This window comes from Eublepharis macularius, chromosome 1, assembly GCF_028583425.1.
Source record: "Eublepharis macularius isolate TG4126 chromosome 1, MPM_Emac_v1.0, whole genome shotgun sequence".
Taxonomy (NCBI): Eukaryota; Metazoa; Chordata; class Lepidosauria; order Squamata; family Eublepharidae; genus Eublepharis; species Eublepharis macularius.
The window spans coordinates 226,543,385-226,563,731 of record NC_072790.1 but is presented as its reverse complement, the minus strand read 5'-3'; the positions used below and the strand labels follow the sequence as shown (position 1 = coordinate 226,563,731).

At 45.1% G+C, this 20,347-nt stretch overlaps 1 protein-coding gene across 1 annotated transcript; it reads right to left on the bottom strand.

The window, feature by feature from the left end:
- Positions 1 to 14,600: 14,600 nt before the first annotated feature.
- Positions 14,601 to 19,612, bottom strand: NPAS4 (neuronal PAS domain protein 4). The gene is made up of 8 exons (XM_055000165.1): positions 19,438 to 19,612; positions 18,900 to 19,051; positions 18,488 to 18,590; positions 17,715 to 17,964; positions 17,427 to 17,536; positions 17,162 to 17,300; positions 14,916 to 16,231; positions 14,601 to 14,629 (listed from the first exon to the last, which is right to left on the bottom strand). The coding sequence occupies exons 1-8, from the start codon at positions 19,610 to 19,612 to the stop codon at positions 14,601 to 14,603; spliced, it is 2,274 nt and encodes a 757-aa protein (XP_054856140.1).
- Between the last annotated feature and the right edge of the window lie 735 nt (positions 19,613 to 20,347).

The following is a 20,347-nucleotide window of genomic DNA, read 5'->3' as shown; positions in this document are numbered from 1 at the left end:
CGAACGCCGACCCGATGCGGTCCGCGCGTCCTTGGCGAGGCAGCGCCGCGGCCGGGGAGGGGCCGCTCTTTGGAGTCTGCGCGCCCGAGAACTGCTGGGAACGGGAAGGAGGCTGCGTTCTCCGGCAGGCCTCTCTCCTCTTGTCAGTGGGGCAGAAGCCGCTCTCGTTCCCTTTCCTAGCGCAGACCTGGAACCGGCTTGGAATGCAGGTATACGCGGAGTACCTGGCCCGCGCCCTCACCAGTGCCGGGTTCATACGTGCACTTAGTTTCTAGAGGACGCTGGCCGTGTTCACTGGGTCCCTGTGAAGCCTACCTATGATGCTATGTTATCTGCGCATTCATCCAGGTGCTGCTGGTGCTGACCATCCCAGGAGGGAGCAGACATGCGCGACTCCACCCAGGAGGAGAGCAAGATTCAGGTCCAGCAGCACCTTAAAGACCAACTAGATTTCTAGGGTATGAGCTTTAGAGAGTCAAAGCTCCATCAGATACATGGGGTGGAATCTGATGAAGGGAGCTTTGATTCTAGAAAATGTGTACCCTGGAAATCTAGCTGGGCTCTAAAGTTCTAATGGACCTGAATTTGCTCATCTGCTACAGACCAACAAGGCAACCCACCTGAAACCATCTAGCAGCAGAATTTCTTCCCACCCAGTTCTCAAGCTGTGCTGGAGGACGCACAAGTTGCCTAAACATCTTCTTCCGACGTGTCTTGTAGGACAACTGTCATACAACTGTAGGACAACTGTCTTGTAGGACAACTGTCATACAAGAAGATGCATGTTTCCCAGTCCTCACACATGTGCCTCCCTCGTCTGAATATTCTTCCTTTGTCTCGAAAGCATGGAAAGTGTATGTGCTAGCATATCCAAATCACATGCTTTCTAGTGTCACACAAGGCCCCACTGCTCAGCCAGCTGCCTTCCACACACCTGTACGCAGTTGTACAGAATATGGCCTGCCAGAATAAAAGAAAGAGGGTCAATAATTACTTGGGGGGGAAAGGTGTGCCTTTCTGAGCAGGCCCCGGCAGCCCAGAGTGGGGGGGACACACTGCACAATCTCCCAATGTTCCAGGGCCAAGCCCTGGCACTGGTTAAATCATGTATAATTGGGGAGGGGGGAGAGGATTTTGGAGAATTGTAGTTTTGTGGAAGTGGCTGAAGATCTTTACTACCAAATTCTCAGCAACCTCCCAAAGTACCATTATTTTTTTTCTTTGTTAAGGTGGGATAAAATCATCAGAAACAAGGCAGTTTCAAGGAGCTTAAAATGGACCGTGTGTACTGCTGCCCTTGAAATGTTGTCCTTGGCTGGTTTTCATGTTCTGTTGTGTCTTTAAGAATGTTTCCATCTAGAACTCTTTATGTAAATGACTGACAGCTGAACGGCCTCCCCTGTACATGCCAGTCATTTTATGAGAACACTTAGAAGGAGTACTTTTGAGATGTTTCCAGGGGACAGCAAAATAACAGAGGTTATGCAAAAACTGGACTAACCAGTATACGCCCAGCAGAAATAGGAAGAGATGAGATGACTATTGGTCGAGATTGCATTATGTAGATGGACATGTTCAAAATCTGACTCCCTTTTAAAAGCAAAGGTTTTAATTGCTTTGGAGAGCAATGCATTTCCTGATCACATTCCCCCCGAAGAGCTCTGGGTGTCATAGGCTTTCCCCCATTTATTCTCACAATAATCTTGTAAGGTAGGTTAGGTTGAGATGTGGCGATTGGTCGAGTGAGCCTCATGGCAAAGTGGAGATTTGCACCAAGGTCTGTTGAGCTCTGCACCTTTTCCACCCGTGATGCCTCTGGAAGATTACAAGGGGATCATGAAACCTTCCCCAATATGTGCATTCAGAGGTAGACTGCCTCTAAACATGGAGTTCCTAGTTAGTCATCATGGGCTATTGCTAGACCACTCTTCCATGGATGTATCTTAACTGTTCTAGAGTTTTTTAAGCCGGTGGCCATATTTTAAAATTTATTTTAATTTATGTTATTTATAGTCTTCCTTTCTCACTAAGACTCAAGGCAGATTACACGGTGTAAGACAGCCAATATGATCAACACTGGGACACTCAATAAAAAATACAGTCGGGTGTGTGGACTGCAGAAATTTGAAAAAACAAGCAGAAATCCAATACAGAGCTGAAACAAAACAAGCTGTTTAACAGAACATCTGTGGTGCTTTGCTGGACAAGACCAAGGCCCAACTTTTCAGCAGCAGCCAGCCAGATGGCTCTGTTGAATGCATAAGCAAAGAAAGAGGACAATAGCCTCCCTTTGTCTATAACATTTGGTATTCAAAGGTATACTGTCTCTTTACATGGAGGTTCATCATTGGACAAATCCAGAACTGGGGTGGGGGTGGAGTGCAGGCTGTAAACGTAGTCTGGGGTATTTTCAGAGGAAAAGAACAAACATTGCTTGAAATCTGCTTGCTGAACTTTGAGCTCCCGGCTGCTTCATGCCTTCCTCTTCTCCTGCTTTCTCAGTCAAACAAGTTTGCATGGCCCTGAACTGAGATCAAACCTTTTGCGTATGCACAAGCTTTTCTCAGGCCCATGGCTTAACCAGTATCAGCAGGGCTGGTTGGCCCAATGTCCTGCCAAAGACCTTTTTTGCCCATCCTACTATTTTAACTGCATAAAGTATTTCATGTTCTCTTTTGGTCAGCACCATGCTTTCAGATGCTGGATACACAGGGACAGGAGGCCGGGCTTGGACCACCACCACCACCACCACCATTTGATTTATATATCGCCTTTCAGGACAACACCCACCCAGAATGGTTTACAAAGTATGTCATTATCCCCACAATCTGGAATTGACCCCATCTTGGGACAGTTATTATCTGTTGATTTTATGATGAACTGTTGTTTTATGGTTTTAATATTTGTATTATATTTTTATAATCTGTTGTACCTTGCACTGAGTCCGCTTGCAGGAAGGGCGAGTTAGAAATGTAATAAATAATAACAATAACAATAATCACCCTGTGAGGTGGGTGGGGCTGAGAGAGCTCCAGAGAACTGTGACTAGCCCAAAGTCACCCAGCTGGCTTCAAGTGGAGGAGTGGGGAATCAAACCCGGCTCTCTGGATTAGAGTCCCACCACACTCTTATCCACTACACCAAGCTGGCTCTGCCAGTTTGTCATGCCAGGCTTGCACTCTGAGGCCTTCCCCTCCCTCCCTCCTTTACCAGGGCAATCTCTTCGTCCCCCATTCCTTCCTGAAACATCCATCCTGCTTTCCTAATGCCAAATTTCAGACTGTAAGCTCCCTCAGGCAGGGATGTGTCTTGTTTGTATTATCCTATAAGGAACCATGAATGTTGACAGTGTGATATAAAGAATAAATAAAAGTAAGTAAGAGGTTTCAGCCTGACACACTTCTCTGATGTGATGTAGTCTGGTCTGCCCATGCAGCAGAACGAAATGCTGGATTGCCCAAGATGATAGCTATTCTAGACTGGGGGTGGAAACTCACAGTCTGTGTGTTTCCATGCATAAAATGCCCTGCAAAAAGAAAACTAGCACAGTAAGGAGTAGCTGGACTATTGTGTTCATTTCCCCCCTTTTTCCCTTGCAGGAAAGTCAGTACATGGTGGAACATTTCAAAATCATATCCTTCAACTTGAAGTGGTACAGTCTGATCTACCCACCCTCCAGGATTCTTCCATTTCATTCTGCTGCATTTGTGAACCAGTCCTAAGAAAAAGGATGCCGGGTCAGAGGTTGGAGCTATGCCCATAGGGCCTGGCTCAGTTATATGGGCCAAGGGGCCGAACTAAATAGTAGCAGAACCATCCTAAGAACACTTTACTGGGAGTAAGCTACACCGGAAAGAAATCTGAGGAGGATTCTAAACCAATTCTTATCTCACTATTGATGCTAGTTTTCTGCATTTACTCCCTTGCTCTAATCAAGCTGATTACATTTTGCATCATACCTTTGCATCCTGACTCCCTTCTTTGCAACATCCCTCCCACCTTCTGACTGGGATATAAGGGCTCAGGGATCGCCATTCCAACTTGTATCTGATGAAGGGAGCTTTGACTTGTGACAACTTATAGCCTGGGAATCTTGTTGGCCTTTAAGGTGCTTCTGGGCTTGAATCTTGTTCTCCTGACCTGCTTAGGATGGCACTGTATGTTCCGCCCCCACCCAAGAAAGGGCAACCAAAGCTTCAGCCAGAACCGATGCTCTGGTATCTCAGAGGGAACAGTCTCCTGGTCTTGGGGTGTAATTTGGGGGCAGTCTAAAACTTGACTTGGAGGAACAGAGGTGTGAAGCTTCAGTTCCTTCTTCTGACTCCTTCTGTAGTGGAATATTGATGGAATACCGGGATGGGCTCCATGGAGCAGAGTGGTAAGCTGCAGTACTGCAGCCCAAGCTCTGATCACGACCTGAGTTCGATCCTGGCGGAAGCCAGGTTCAACTAGCCAGCTCAAGGTGGACTCAGTCTTCCATCCTTCCAAGGTTGGTAAAATGAGTACCCAGTTTCCTGGAGGTAAAGTGTAGATGACTGGGGAAGGCAATGGCAAACCACCCCGTAAAAAGTCTGCCAAGAAAATGTCATGATGCGACATCCCCCCATGGGTCAGTAATGACTCGGTGCTTGCACGGGGGACTACCTTTTTTTTTTACCTACCAGGTTGGGAACCAGGGACCAGCTGCAAAGTTTGGAAAGGGGCCATGGCTCAATGGTAGAGCATCTGCTTGGCATGCAGAAGGCCCCAAGTTCAATCCCCAGCACCTCCAATTAAAGGATCCGGCAACAGGTGATATGAAAGACCTTTGCCTGAAACCCTGAAAAGCCGCTGGCAGTCTGAGTAGGCTATATTGACGTTACTGAACCAGGGATCTGGTTCATGTGTTCACGTGACGTCTGCTCTTCTGCCATGAACTGGTGTGCAAAAGAGGTGTAGTTTATCATATGGGAGTGGAGGAAGTTGCACGTTCCTTATCCTTTGACACTTTTCAAGGAATATGAGTTTTGCTGTCCTGCTTTGCAGCTGGTCTCTGGGAGGGGAGGGTTGCCAGCGGATGGGGGGACACCCTGGCCTTTAAATGCAGCTTAAGCTGCAGAAATCAGCAAGTGACGTTTTCCTTGGCATGGTGATCTGTTGGATCACTGACTAATATATTTCAGAAACAGCACTTCATGAAACAGGCTTCTCTCACTTCAGAAATCAAGGTAGTGAAATGTTTCATACATCCACAAATCTGACAAACGCTTTAACTGATAGCATTTAGCAGAGATTGTGACAAAGTTCCTTCCTCTCTCCCTTCCTCCCCTCCCCCACCATTTTAGCCAGGGCGAAGCATGCAACACTCACCCGCCTCCACCGCTTTTCTTGCTAAGTTGCTAATGGACCTCTACGTGCTTTGATCTGCAATAGAGAAAGGGGAGTTTTTCTGTCGCTCATCAGGTTTCCGTTTTATTTTCCCGCCAAGCGGATACGTCAGAAGGCTGAGGAAAAAAATGTCTCTCAGCACCAGCAGAGGGCACTAAAAGCTTTAAGTAACATTTTAGAAGCGGAGCTTTTTTGCAAAAACAGATTGGAGTCCTCTTCCAGTTTTTTAGGCCTTACAAACAGCCCTTCAGTTTCCTTTGCACTCTCAGAACTGTGATGTCTGTGCAGTCTGGCTTGAATAGGGAATTAATTTATTTTAGATTTTTTATTTGGTTAAGAAAAGCGTTTTTTTTAAAATCTGACTGAATTACAGGTTACGTGGAGAAGAGACAAAATTATGAAATGATGTAGTACTCCAATGTGAATGAAGGCAGCATGAAAGTCAGGTAAGATATTAATGCACTATTTTACAACACAGCTTTTTACATGCATAAATACATTAACTCCATTATCTACGTTTATATATATATATCCCTTCCTCCCAAATGAAGACCCTAAGCAGTTTATAGCATTGTTGTCCCTTCCTCCATTTTATCCTCACAGCACCTACCCTGTGAGGTAGTTTATGATCCGAGAGAGTAACTGGTCTAAGGTCACACAGAGAGCTTCCATGGCAGAGTGGGAATTTGAAAATAAAAATACATGTTTTTTTAAAACCTCTAAAATGATAGAAGCAGCCCCTGTAGCTTTAAGAAATGAATACCCGCATTGGCTTTTGATAGGCATCCACAACAGTGTTGCCAGCTCTTATGCCTTGGTTTGGGGAAGGAGCAGGGCCCCTTCTACTGCTGTATTGGTTTTCATCAACTGCAACCACTGGGCAACTTGTTACATCCTGACATGCATGAATCGTCAAAGCAGGACTGCTTGCTACTCTTCAACATTAGCTACTCCACAAGAGCCAGTGTAGTAGAGTGGTTAGAGGTTCAGAATAGGATCTAGAAGACCGGTTCAAATCCCCACCTACCGTGGAAGTTCACCGGGTGTCTTTGGACCAGTCACACTCAGCAAGCCCAATCTACCTCGTGGTGGTTGTGAAGATAAAATGTAGATGAGAAATATGTAGTCTGCTTTGGATCCCCATTGTGGAGAAAGGCAGAGTATAAATGGAGTAAATAAATAAAAGATAGGTTGGTGGGTTGGTGGAAAGGAGAGAAGGAAGCAGGGGACAGTGAGGTTATCGGGGTTGCCAGGAAGAGGGAAAGGGGAAATAGTATGGGGGAAAGGGATACAGGGGAAAATTAGGTGACCTATACAAACACTTGCAGGTTCCAGTACTACATAATGGTTAAAATGTTAGATTAGGCCTGAGGAGACTTAGACTGAAATCTTCCACTCAGCCATAAAATTCACTGAATGACTATGGGTCAGCTATTCTCTGTCAGCTTAACCTACCCCACAATATTGTTATGAGGATCGAAATGGATACAGGAAGAACCATGGGAGAGAAAACCATGTATGTCATCTCAAGATTCTTGGAAGAAGGGCAGAAAAAAATGTGATCGATATGTGTCACATGCCTATATAGTATTCTTTAATGGTAGCCTTGAGGGACTTGAGGGAAGGTGGCATGGTATGGCCCGAACTCATCAGATTTCAGAAGCTAAGCTGGGTCAGTGTTTGGATGGACTGGCATCTCCAGTTAAAAGGATGTCAGGACTGGAAAAGAGCTCTACCTGAAGTCTAGGGAGCAGCTGCAGATAGTAATAGCACTAGCCTTGATTATGCTATAAAGCCCCTCAGAAGGCCGATGAAATGATGGTGACCGTAGCCAAGAAATATTACTTTTCTGCTACTATTGTGTCTGCTAGTTCATAACTATCCCAATCTGTTGACTCCTAAATCTGAGCCTTTATTGTGTCAGAAACCAGCAATTAGCTGGAATGCGTTTGTAAAGTTTTTTGCTGATAAATATCAAGAAGATGCTCTGATCTGGATGTTGGTTGTAACATAGTTCTGCCAGAAGAAATGCTTAATACGCTGCTTGATCTGTTTATGGACCATTTTGACCCAGTGTCACGTATGCCTGCATACCTGTCATTAATGTGTTTTGGGGTTTTGTTGATCATGCCTGCTTGCTAAAGTTGTATTCTGTATTGTTCATCTGAGAGTGTGTAAACTGCTAACAAACTGCTAACCGTATTCTGTCAGTGGGGGATGTCTGTTATCTGCTGAAGGTATTTACTTTCATTTCTCACTGAGTGTCCTTGAATGCATGCTGCGGGCAGCACAAAGTGTATTGTTTCTCAGAGACTGTGATGATTTCATTCTGTACCATGTCTAGTCTAAACTAATCAGTTCCCATTTAACTCTTTGGGGTTTTCGCTCCAGAATGTCAACGGACCCAAAGGGCGGGAAGTTTCCCTATAATTAGAAGTACCCATTTTGAATAGTCACTTCTGCCAATTTGCTACCTTTGTGTGAACACCTTGAACTATATGGATCTCTAATAACGTTACTTCAACCAATGCACCTGAGTGCTTGCTGTGAGGGACTTGGGGATCTAATTGCCAAGGACTGAAACCCAGTTTCTTTGACGGATATTGCTAAGATCCTGGGATCTGGGAAGATCACAGCTTGTGCCCTGGCTGCCAAAATCATGTAAGAACTACATGTATGAGCCCTTAATATCTATCATAAATCAGTCACTAACTCAGAGCACCTTCCCTTGGCCATTCAAAGAGGCAGTCATCCATTCACTACTAAAAACCCTATCCCTACAGAAACGTGATATGGCCGATTATTGCTCCGTCTCTAACCTGCATTTTCCAGGCAAAGCGATTGAGAGAGCAGTAGCAGGCCAACTCCAGATTGTCTTGGATAACTCTGGGGCTTTGGACCCTTTTCTATCCAGCTTCAGACCAGGCTATGGGACAGAGATGGCCGTGGTGGCTTTAGCAGATGACCTCCATCTAAGTGTAGACAAAGGCCCTGCCTCTTTGTTACTCCTATTGGATTTATCTGCAGCCTTTCATACAGTGGGCCATGCCATCTTGTTGTGGTGCATGGAGGTAAGGGTGTTAGGGGATGTGTGTCAAACTGGTTCGAATCATTCCTCATGGATAAAACTCAAAGGGTTGCTGCCGGAGACCAGTTATCTTCAGTATAGGACCTATTCTGTGGAGTTCCACAGGGTGCAGTCCTATCCCCCGTTCTTTTAATTCTCTATGTAAAGCCCTTAGCGCAAATCATTCATAGCTTTGGAGCTGGTTGTCAGCAATATGCTGCTGATTCCAAGCTCTATATATCCTCATCCAAATCTCCTGGTTATGCAGTAGAGACCCTGAATTGCTGCCTGGCTGCTGTGGTTAATCGGTTAAGAGTGAACAAACGGAAACTAGACCCTGAAAAAGACAGAGGTAATGCTGATTGGGGAAAGCAGAAATCCGGAAGGACATTGCGTTCCTGACTTTTTATGGAGTTCAGATTATCTTTGCTGACTCCGTTAAAAGCCTTCAGGTTATACTGGAACATTACTGCTGGAGAAGCAAGTTAGTGCAGCTGCAAAAACCACTTTCTTCCAACTCAGTCTAGCCTGGAAGATGGCCCCCTATCTTCTTGATACACCTGGTCGGGCTGCCTAGATCAACACCACAGTCACATCAAAACTAGACTATTGCAATGCACTTTACGTTGGTCTCCCCTCAAAATCAGCACAGGGACTGCAGTTGGTGCAGAACGCTGTGGCTTGGCTATTATCAGGAGTTAGGAAGAGCAGGAATATTACTCCCGTTCTGCAGTCACTCAATTGGCTGCCCTTCAGTTACCAGGCCCAGTCTAAGATTTTGGCTATCACATTCAGTTTGAATTTTCTTTATTTAAACTATAAACTATACACCATAACATAATAAACAATAAACATCGAGACTAAGAAAAAACACACAATTCTAAACATGACACATTAACAATACATATATCTATAAAATTAAGAGGAAAAGAAAAAAGAAAACAACCCCCCCCTAAATTATGCTACAAGTTGAATTCCGATTTTCTCCGCCACAAGTATATATCATTTCTAGAGTCCCACTTATTCTAAGTTAGCCACAAACCCCTCTTTTTATGGGTTTATTTCTTTATATTGATAAACCCATGGCACACTGGTAAAAATGTGTAAAGACCAGTAACATAGCATGGTTTTAAATACCCTCAGCACTGACTGTTTACAGAATAATTGTTATTTGTTTACAGAATAAAAGATCAATGGTTAATACAAATAATTCTTCAGAAGTACATTCCTCCAGGAAACATGGCACCCAGCAAGTCTAAGAGACAGGACATATCAGATCATGTAGTATAAATATATTTAAATATCTGGAGCCATACTTTTGTTATGGGTATAGATCCTAAGAGACTGCTTATCCAAGGCGAAAAAGAAAATGAAAACAAAAGAAATGTTGACATTCCCTCTTTAGTGTAGGTTCATCACGACCCACAGCTTTATCTGAGAGAAGGAATTTGCCCATTGAGGCAGAAATTGCCTCCTGTGTAAGAGGGCAGTTTCAATAAGAGCTCATATAGGTAAAAGGTCAGAAAAATCCCTGTGCACCATACCAGCGTGGATTTTTTTTTTCTTTCAGATTTTGGACTCCCAGTTCCTAGTTCAACCCCCTGACCACTACACCACGCTGGCAGCTTCATTTATTAATCCGATTCTCATTGTGCATGTGGAACTAGATATGTATTTTATTTATTTATTTATTTTCTATTTTTATTCCGCCCTCGCCACATTTCCAGGAGGCTCAGGGTGGATTACAAAATGTAATGTTGTCATCTGGATCCTTATATTTAACATGGCAGTTTGGCCCATTATTTCTTTTCTTACACCCAGTAGATAAGGAGACGGCCTTGCTCCCTGTCTCGCCTTGCTCCCTACCCTACCTCCAAATCCTTTGGGCTTTCTTCATACGTCATGCTCTCTAGACCTGTTGAATTACTTTTCTCTTCTTCTTCTTCAGCTTCTTTCCAGTTGCTTCCTCTGTGTGTGTTTTAAGTAATGAATCAGAACTCAAGCTGGGTGCTGTGATCGAAGCAGTGCTGAGTAGAAGGGGAGAAAATGCCACCTGTGTCATAGTCTCTCTTTTAAAATGAATTTTATGGAAAGATTTTAAAAAACAAATAAAAACTAAAAAAGTACAGAAAGAAAGAAAGAAAGAAAGAAAGAAAGAAAGAAAGAAAGAAAGAAAGAAAGAAAGAAAGAAAGAAAGAAAGAAAGAAAGAAAGAATCTTTGCTATTATCACTACACCGCAGGGCTATTTTGAAACTTCCCTGTTTCAGTAGTAGCCTGTCATGTGGTGTAGTGGGGCAGGGGCAAGTTGCTGACTGGCAAAAATACCCAACCCACAGAGAATGAATGCTGAACTTTTGATGTGTTCTTACATTGTGTCGTGGCCTCTGAGTCCTCAGAGGATGAAGACCTCAGGGAGGACGACAGGAGTGGGAGTATACCAAGCCCCTCCAGAGTCAGCCGCTTGGAATACCAGCAGGGAATGGAGCAGCAGGAACCCTTGCTGGAGCAGGCTGAGGAATCCAGGGCAGACTCAGGGACAGAGGCTGCTCCCTTACCTGCACCAGCTCCTGAGACCAGGGCAGCATCTCCACCCAGCTCCCCTGAGCCTGATAGGCAGCGCAGAGGGAGGCAGTGTCTTGATGCACAGGAAAGGAGGTGAAGTGCAAGGCTTCAGGCACTCAAACAGTGGCGTAGTGACCTTGAGTCTTAACAGGATGCAGCACTGCCCTGGAGGTGAGAGCTCTTAAGCCAGGACGCCCTTTCCCTCGTCGCAGAAGCACCCGTGCACAGACCCGCCTGGCTCTATTGCTACTCAGTTCTGCTCTGACTGCTCTTTTGGCTCTGACTCTTGCATTCAGCTCTTTGGACTACGCTCCCTGCTTGCTCCCCGGTCGGCTTGGTTGAACTCTGGACGTTTAGAGAGGATCGTGGCAGACTCCCCGCCTGCATTCCAGCACACATTGCTGGACTTGGAAATCCCAGGTTCAGATTTCACCCCAGCCAGGCCTGGGTGGCCTTAGGTTAGCCATGGTACTCTGAGGTGGCATCTGCAACATGGGAATAATAACAGTCATCATGGTTTTTATAAAGATTGGGTTGGGTTAGTTTGATCAGATCATCAGCATCTATGTATCTGCCTTTGTCCATAATTCCTTTTCCCCCACTATGGTTTCTCTCATCATTTACTACAAGCTCGTTTCCCCCAGTCTGATTTTTGGATTGTAACCTCTATGGGGCAGGAACTTCTATGTTGCCATGTAAGCCTCCCATGGATCAATGACAAGGAAAGAATCCAGAAAAGCAATTTCTTCTGTCCGTGTTGCTTGTCAACTTGATACGGTGGACGACCTCTCCTACCTCAAGTAAAGTTTGCACTTTGATGATGATGATGACGACAACGACAACAACGACGACGACGACAACATTCGATTTATATACCGCCCTTCAGGATGACTTAAAACCCACTCAGAGCTGTTTACAAAGTATATTATTATTATCCCCACAACAAAACACCCTGTGGGGTGAGTGGGGCTGAGAGAGCTCCTAGAAGCTGTGACTCACCCAAGGTCACCCAGCTGGCTTCAAGTGGAGGAGTGGGGAATCTAATCCGGCTCTCCAGATTAGAGTCCCGTGCTCTTAACCACTATACCAAACTGGCTCTCTTTGGAGCAGTTTAGAACACTATAAAGGAGAACCAGATGCCATAAACATTATCTGTCCTTAATTTATACATACTTCATTTTTGTCATTGGCTTTTTAAAAGGAATTGGTCTCCTTGCTCTTTCTGTCTCACAGCAATCCTGCAGTGTAGTGTAAGCTGAGAGAGAATGACTGCCCCAGGACCAACAAATGAGGGTTGGAACAGCATGGGGTTTTGAACCCCAGTATTCTCACTCCCAATCTGACACTTATCACTACATCACCTTGCTCTCCTAATATAGCTGATGTGCCAATCCGGCTATACATCTTAATCCATTTTTGTGCTGTAGTCACAGCACAATGTACAGTTGTGTATTTTGCATGCATGATGGTGACCATAAGCTGAAATTTCCTCCCGTACATATTACCTCCATATAATAAAAATATAATGAGAAGAAATTTCTGCTGGACCCACAAATGCATTGACTTTTGCTCGTTTGTTACTGTTGCTGTTGTTAAGCATAGGAAACGCTGTTGTGCAGAGCCTCGTGTTAATATTCTGTATGAAATATCAGTTTGTTTTTCTTTTAAGTCCCCCAACGTATTGAGATATTGATAACATGCCTTCTGCAGTACCTCCATCATTGCTTTTTTAAAAAATCTACTTTTTCCCCCTTGTTTTTTTTTAATTTCACTTTTATTTCAAAGTATTCACATTCAGACCCAACATAGGTCAAGAATTTGCAGCACAAAGACCCATACATAGCACACAGAGCTCCAGTAATGTACAACTACAAATGTGTTTACATTTGTCTTTTCCTTTAAAAAAAAAAAAAAGCAAACAGTCTTTTCTTTTTTTTTACAATTGTACATAATTTTTTTTACAATATCCCACATTCTGACAATGTGAGAATTCATAAAAAATTCAGAGGATTCAATCCTGATACTTGATCGTAGATAATTCTACAGAGAGTGATAGCACCACTCCGGGCACAGGGAAGTGGCACACGGGTTTCAAACATTTGGTTTTTGAACAAGGATGAAAAAAAGAGAAGCGCAGATCTCCCTTATCTGACCCATAAATCTGTGTTCAGAACAAAGGCTGGGACAGAATTCTGGAGAGTTCCACATGCTCTCTTACAGAACCATTTCTTTAAAAAAAAAGTATATAGATAGCTGTCAGTATTTTTATATTTATATATAAACATTTCTGTTCCGTACCATCATCTGGACCAGTATATCTCCCCTTACTCCTGGCTGCTGTTCATTGCAGCATGGCTGGGGGGTAGGGACATTTGGGGTTCTAAAAAATCATTCCAACTAGCTCTTACTGTGATCCTGTAGAAACAGGAAATACTTTGTTTTGACCAGAGCAGATGAAATCATGTTATGAACAATATATATATGTCCTGCTGAAAGCCAGTGAGAAATATCTGGGGAGGTTGGAGATGGCAGAGAGATATTCAAATCAATGGGCTTAGATTGGAGTAACTCTACTAAGCATTGCACTGATTGAAGCCTAAATTTTCTAGTTAAAGTGGTGCCATTCACTATACACAACCCACAAGGATTCCTGTGGATCATCTAGTCTGGCCTGTACAGCAGCAAAATTCCATTGGTCTCAATGTTGTGGCTCAGGTTAGAATCTATTATGATTGCCCAACAGAGTGGAATTCAGGAACATACCAATTCATCTTGCTGATTTGCAATTCTGTGTCTTACTCCCTTGATCCTTAGCAAATGCTACTCTTTCCTTTTGAAGCAATCATCACAGGTCATCTCTCTGCCAGGTCTGACACTCATCCCAGCCCAGAAAAAAATAGATACAATGGGTGAACACAGATGGTCATGGAACTAGAAATGGGTTTGTCTCCCAGAACAATTCTGAGAAACAAGAAGGGGAAGGTCGTCAAAAGAAATAATAATAATAACAACAACCCCATCAGAACTGGGTGAGTTAAAGCTTGAATTTTTCAGATTTCTTTGGGAACAGAAATGCAGTGAAGGAAAAAAAAAACAGCAGCACATCACCAGCCATTGGCCCTTACTGTCGTAGGTTCTAGTACCACCTACACATTCTGTTGTCTGAGCGGGGGGACAGGTGGAAGAGAATGACTAATTCCCATGTCATACCCAAAAGGGCTACAAAGGTACTTTGCTCCAACTGTGCGTTGAATGCCCTTTGGTAGCAGCCCAGGCGCAGGGCCCCGCCTCAGATTTCTTAGTAAATTACATACAATGTTACTCACTACGAGTGAATACAATAACATGTGTAAGTCCCCTTACAATGGTCCTTTCCTGCTCTGATCAGCTTCGATGTCTCAGAATCAAGATAATTTTTTTTGTTTTTGTTATTTAAAAAAAAACAACAACAAAAAAGTCCTTCCTGCAAAACCCCCTGTCCCAGGACGCTGGGCAAACATCCTCTCAGTTCGCCGTTCGAGTGCTTTCCAGGGGGTTAGGAAGAAGAAAATCCTTGGGTTATGACAATATGCCATACTCGGAGAAGTAAGTCACGGACTTATTTCAAAACGAAGGGTCACTTTTGCTTCCATCTGTAGGAGACACAAAGCAAGGAAGTAGTTGGTTAATAATCTGACCACATGTTTTCAAATTCACATTAATACTTATAAAGGATAGACATTTATTTTCCTGTTGTTTAAGCTGAAATTCTCATGGTGTGGAATTCTGTATCGTCATCTGGTTGGTTGCAGAAGGACCAAAATACATGTAACATTGACTGTTTCTCCCCATCCTCTCTTTACTGTCTCGAACACATCTAATATTTTAAAACTGCACTGTCTACCCTTCCCTCCTGCTAAGCCCAGTTCTGATGCTTACCTTCATGGAAGCCTTCTTGCATATGGCTCTGGAGTTGATACAACTCATCTAACCCATCACAGGGAGAGTTTGAGGCACGTGTCTCAAAGGCTGTTTCATAGGCCAGTTCTTCCAAAAAGCATCGCTCTTCTGGAGGCAGGTCCATGCTAGGCGAGGGAGCCAAGGCTCCTTGGCTACTATCTTCATTGTCCAAGCTCATTGGACTACTGACATTCCCACCGCAGAACTGGTGGTGAGGGCACCTCATACCTGCACCACCTTTCTCGAACAGAGAGGCGGACAGGTCTTGGAGAAGGGTCTCAAGAGCATCCTCTTCCAGGAGATCTTCCTCAGGGCAAGTCAACAAGGAGAAGTCAACACTCCTCCAATTCTTTGGAAGCTGGAAGTCCAGGCATGCTTCAGGGGTGGTGGCTGGCTCAGAAAAGTCGACAGCAGCCTGGCTGTTCTTGGCTAGCTCTCTGGAAGGAACCGAGCTAAAGGCTTCGGCCAGGCTGCTGATCTGCTGGGCCAGTAATTTGATCTCGTTCTTCTCTTTTTCAGAATATCTGAAGAAAGTCTGTTTGATGGGTGAGGCCTCTGGAGTCAGGATCCCCTCAGGCACCATGGGCACGTCGATATAGAGAGGACCTCTGATCTCAGGCAAGGTCATGACGGTACAGTCCCCATTACCAGGGCTGTCCGGGGTAGGCGGTAACTTCTCATAGAGAGCACTGCATTGTTCCTGGGTGTAGAACAGCTCAGAGGAGGTGGTGGTAATGGTGGTAGTAGTGGCAGCAGCAGTGGGAGCAGGAGCAGTTGCCGGAGGCAAAGCCGCTGGGGCGGAGCTTGGGGTGTAAGGCTCCTGGGTTGTAAACAGGAAGGCAGAGCCTTGGTGGGGCGTATAGGGAGGAGTGCAGACAAAGTCTTTGGAGGAAGAGCCAACAGGGTTGTCCCTCCTTAAAGTCTGCTCATAGCCAGTTGGAATGATCACGTAGCTGAACGTCGGGCCTTTGCTGAGAAGGCTGAGCGTGGAGCCAGGGGTCTCCTCCATGGAGGAGATATTTCTGGGCTCCATCATCTCCTGGGGCAGACCAGCAGAGGTTGTCTCTGTGAATCCTGAAGGGCAATCCGTGCCACCAACAGCACTAAAATCAAATGACGGTGCAGCAATGCTGCTGGTTGGGGTACTGGCCATGGGTGTGAAGACTTGGTCAGGGCTGGAGAGTTGCCCTGGAGAAAGAAGACCTTCCAGGAAAGGCGGGGTGCTTCCAAGGATATAAGCCACTTGGGTTTCTTCAGTGGTCAGCTGCTGCTTGAGGCACCAGGCTTCGGAATCACTGCAAAGAGTAAAGAATGGGAAAGTTAGCTCAGCATTCTAGGGCACTGTGGCTTCAGCAAAACACAGACAATTGCGCTTGCTCACAGCTGTCCCTAGTTATCCTTGAACCTTCCCTTCCTCCATTCTTTCCCTAATGCCAGAGTTTGGGTTGTTAACACCTTGCAGGCAGGGATTCCTTCCATTTGTTCCTTCCATTTGTTCCTTCTTGCCTTGTTTTCTAGTTCACTTTTGCTGCCTGCGTTCTTTTTAATTTTTTTAAAATTTTGATTATGAATTCAGGAGCAACCCCTCCAGGTTTAAATGAAACAAAGTGGGGACTCAAGTATTCCTTTGGCTGCATGAAGAGACAACCCACAATCTCTCTTTTCAGATTCCAGAGGAAGTTGTTTGGTCCCATTACTGTCTCCTGCTTTTCCAGACTTCCCAGTCTTTGGGGAGTGTGGCTGACGTATTGGTAAGTCTGGAGGCTGCAAATGCCTGTTTCTCCATGTTGCCAGAGCAACTGCATAGCGGACATATAAGCAGCCATGTATCTGACATGTTAGCTTTCTTGTAAATTTTGTTCTTCCCATGCAGCAGTGGCCCTATAAAAGGCAGGTGGAGGTGACCATTGTGTGGGAAGAGCAAAAGAGGGACAGTTTTGGTCATGGGGCACAGCACAGTCGGCTAGTGCTGAATGCATCTTCTGACATGTTACCTTCATGGTTCTTGAATTGGCAATTTCTGCCAGATCCCTTAACTTTCCTAAGCTTCTCTTCCCCCAGCAAGAGCCGCCATTGACCTGTTGCCTGACCAAAAGGAGGGAGGACTCTAATCATGAGGAGGAAGGGAAAGTCTTGACAATTCTACCAGCTGATAAGCTTACTAAGAACCATAATTTGTCTTTATACCCACCCACCCCAATCAGGGAGAGGTTCTCGATCTCTACCTTATGATATAGCTGTGGCAAGTGATGGGGACTTCTGTATTCTCCAAGCGGAGCAGTGAGTAGATCCATATCCAGTTCATGCCATCTTTTGTTTGGAGACGGAGAACCATTTCAACTTGGGTTTCACTTGTGTCACCCACTGGAGAAAGAAGAACACCAGGAAACATTTAGACCATCAGGCTCAGTGGAAGTTTACAGCCGAGTTGCTGTTTCTTAGACATAGCAAATTGGACGGGGAAGGGGATAGAACAGCAAGGTTACTCACACAGCCGGTAATGCTGGGCTGAAGCATGAGTGAGATCTTCCGGGTGAATCAGGCTGTACCATGACTTGCATAAAAGCTCACTTTTCTCGAAGCCCAAGTGGAAAATCACACTAGGAAACCAGCAAAATCAAAAAAAGAACAGTCAGTGCTGGCCATTCAACAGTTCCCCATATGCCAAGTCTTGCTGCTCCCAGGCTGCTGAAGAAACACCTGCACCCTGGGGCTCACCCACTTCCGCACTCCCCCTGCCAGGTTCCCATCCGTCCACATTCATGGAGCACGTCTCACCTTTCAGATATGTCCACAATGGCCAAATCTTTTGTGTGGCAACTCTCAAACGAGGACAGGAAGAAAGAATTCTGACTGATTCTGGGCTTGGGGTCCAGAGGAGTGCAAAAGGCAGTGAAGACAGGATTAGTGGACCAGTAGGAACCGGCTGGTGGTTGGTGAAACCTCCCCCGGATAAGAACCAGCTTGTTTCCAGCACTTTGGCGTCGGATAGTCTTGGAAGTGTTAAAATGGCAACGGAAGAGTCGATCTGGAATAAAATACATTTTGGAAAGGTCAAGAAAGATAGCCACAGAAATAACAGCTGCCTAGTACATTCACACTGTGAACACTTTTTCCAACAGAAAGCACGAGAGGGTTCTATTCTGCTGGGATCTGACTCTTGGCAAGCCATTGGAAATCATTTCTGTGCTCCGAAGTTTTTCATTATTTTAAAAGAGAAGTGCTGAGGCTCTAACCTTCTGACCTAAAAGGCCGTTCTTCCCAAACTATTGTGTAGAAGCTGACTTTCGCAGCTCAGTGGGGAAGGAAAGAGTCTCTTGGTTCTATAACTACTCATGTGCCAGGACTGAGCCTAAGCGCTGAAAAAAAAGTGCTGTATCTGCCTCAGCAAATCATTGCTTGAATTAAGCTCAGCTGGGTATGTTTCTATTCTAGTGCATGCTGGTCAACTTTTACATCAACCCTCCCTCTGGTGTGGATTCCTTCCTCAGCCACAATTTCTTGTTCCCTTACATTTCATAGTACAAGCCCAAGTTACGAAAGGAACTTACTGGTATCCATTGGAGAGGGCAGGGCTAGCTGGTTCCTCATCACAAAGTGATCCACTGGATCAATAATGTCATAGATGCTGTCCCCTTGGGCAACCAAGTCCACCTGTGGGTTAAAGGAGAAGGACATCAGGTGAGGCTGAGAAATAAGCACTCTCACAACAAGCACTGCGGTGTCAGAGTTACTAGTAACAAAAAGGATCAACCCTTTTGATAACAAAAAGTTATCAAAAGCTCTATATCAAGTACACATGCTATAAAGTTCATGTGTCTAATGTAATAGCTACCAATGCCTGAAGCACTTTCAGGTAGTTGCGTAACAAGGTGCAAATCCAAACAGTTACTTCAACTCTCCACTTTATAGGAGAGACTTAACAGAGTCTCTTACAAACCCACAAGCTGGTCAAATACTTACCACAGAGTGCCCCAGGTGCTCAGCAACATTTTCGGATACATAGATGAGTTTGCCCTCTCCAGTGAATGCCAGAAGGAAGCCCGGAACTGACTGCATGAAATCTTCCAAGTCCTGGGAAGAAAGCAATCCCTCCAAGCCTTCTGGAGTTGCACCTGTTGAGGAGGAAAAGGAGAGAAATCAGCAGCAGTTTTTACAAAAACCTCTCTTAGTATCATGCCTGGCACGATAGAATACAATAGCCAAGAGTCTGCAGCAAATTGCAGTTCAGCACCAGGGACAGCAACTGCCTGAGCTCCTCTAGCTGTCCGTTTCAGCACCAGCGACAGCAGATTCTTCCACCCTTGCTGATTTCATCAATTGACATCTCAGCACCACTGAGAGAGACCTGTTGGCTCGCTCCATCCCAAAGACACTTTGTTCCTTTGGACGTCAACTCTGCCTCCCAACTTTAGGCTTTAGCTGGTCGTTCCCCCTCCTCCAGCAACACTTCTCCCCTGAAATCTTAAGCGCTTTTCAAATCTATCAGCCAGTTAGTTACCTTTGGAGAAGAAGATGGATTTCCGAGTGTAGATACATGCCAAAGACATAATGTGCAGGTACGACAGCCGGAGTTTATCCCCTTCAGCGATGGGCAACAGGTCCTTAAGATTCCTGATTTCCGCATTGATTTGGTCTCGCCGTGCCTTCGAGGCTCCCTTCGTCGACCGATACATCTCGGCTCGCGAAGATCTGGTGGCTAGCACTCCGTCTTCCTTAGTCTCTGTCTCTCTGTCTCCCAGATGTCTGCCTGTGGATCTGGTTGAGAACCACAGCCTGCCTCCCATCTTTTATAGGCTGTCGGGAGTGTGGGCACTGGCATGTTAAGGAAAGTGGGGCGGGAAGATTTGTTCAGATCAATGGAGGGACATGGCTGCAGAGCCGCTCCCCCTCCCTTCTTTGGGCTTGGGGGAACCCAACGTCACTGGCTCCTGAATGACGTGGTGAGAATGGTGGGGGGAGCGGAGGAGGCAGCCAAAGAAACACTGCACCGAATTAGGAGATAAACCAGACAGAGGAGACTGTTGGAATCACAGCTCCGAGCCTACCTCTTTTTCTCTCTTCCATTTCCTTCCAGACCAAGACATCAACTCTTGCTCATTGATGTCTCTCTCTCCTTTCTTCCTCCCCTCCAAATGCTTGCTTTCTGAATTCCTTCATGTGCATTCATCAATTCTAGCTTTTCAGTCTTCCCTTCCTTATCTCCATTCTCTTTCCTTTTTTTGTTTTCCTTGCACAAAACTGTTTACCTATTGTACTGAATTCTCCCTCACACAACTGTTTTTCTTTGTTTCTTTCCTTCACTTCCTCCTGCCGCTCTCCCCTTCTTTTTCACAAAAATATTTATTTCTCAAGCCTCTTCAACACTTCTCCAAAACAGAAAACCAGGGCCGGGTTATGGGGATGGGGGG

Bases quoted from the DNA above. Each gene is read 5' to 3' on its own strand.
- NPAS4 (XM_055000165.1), bottom strand. From the start codon at position 19,612: ATGTATCGGTCGACGAAGGGAGCCTCGAAGGCACGGCGAGACCAAATC. The intron at 16,232-17,161 runs GTAGAGATCGAG...TACTCTTTGCAG, and splicing joins TGCCACAGCTATATCATAAG to TGATTCCGAAGCCTGGTGCC. The intron at 14,630-14,915 runs GTAAGCATCAGA...TGTCTCCTACAG, and splicing joins GCAAGAAGGCTTCCATGAAG to ATGGAAGCAAAAGTGACCCT.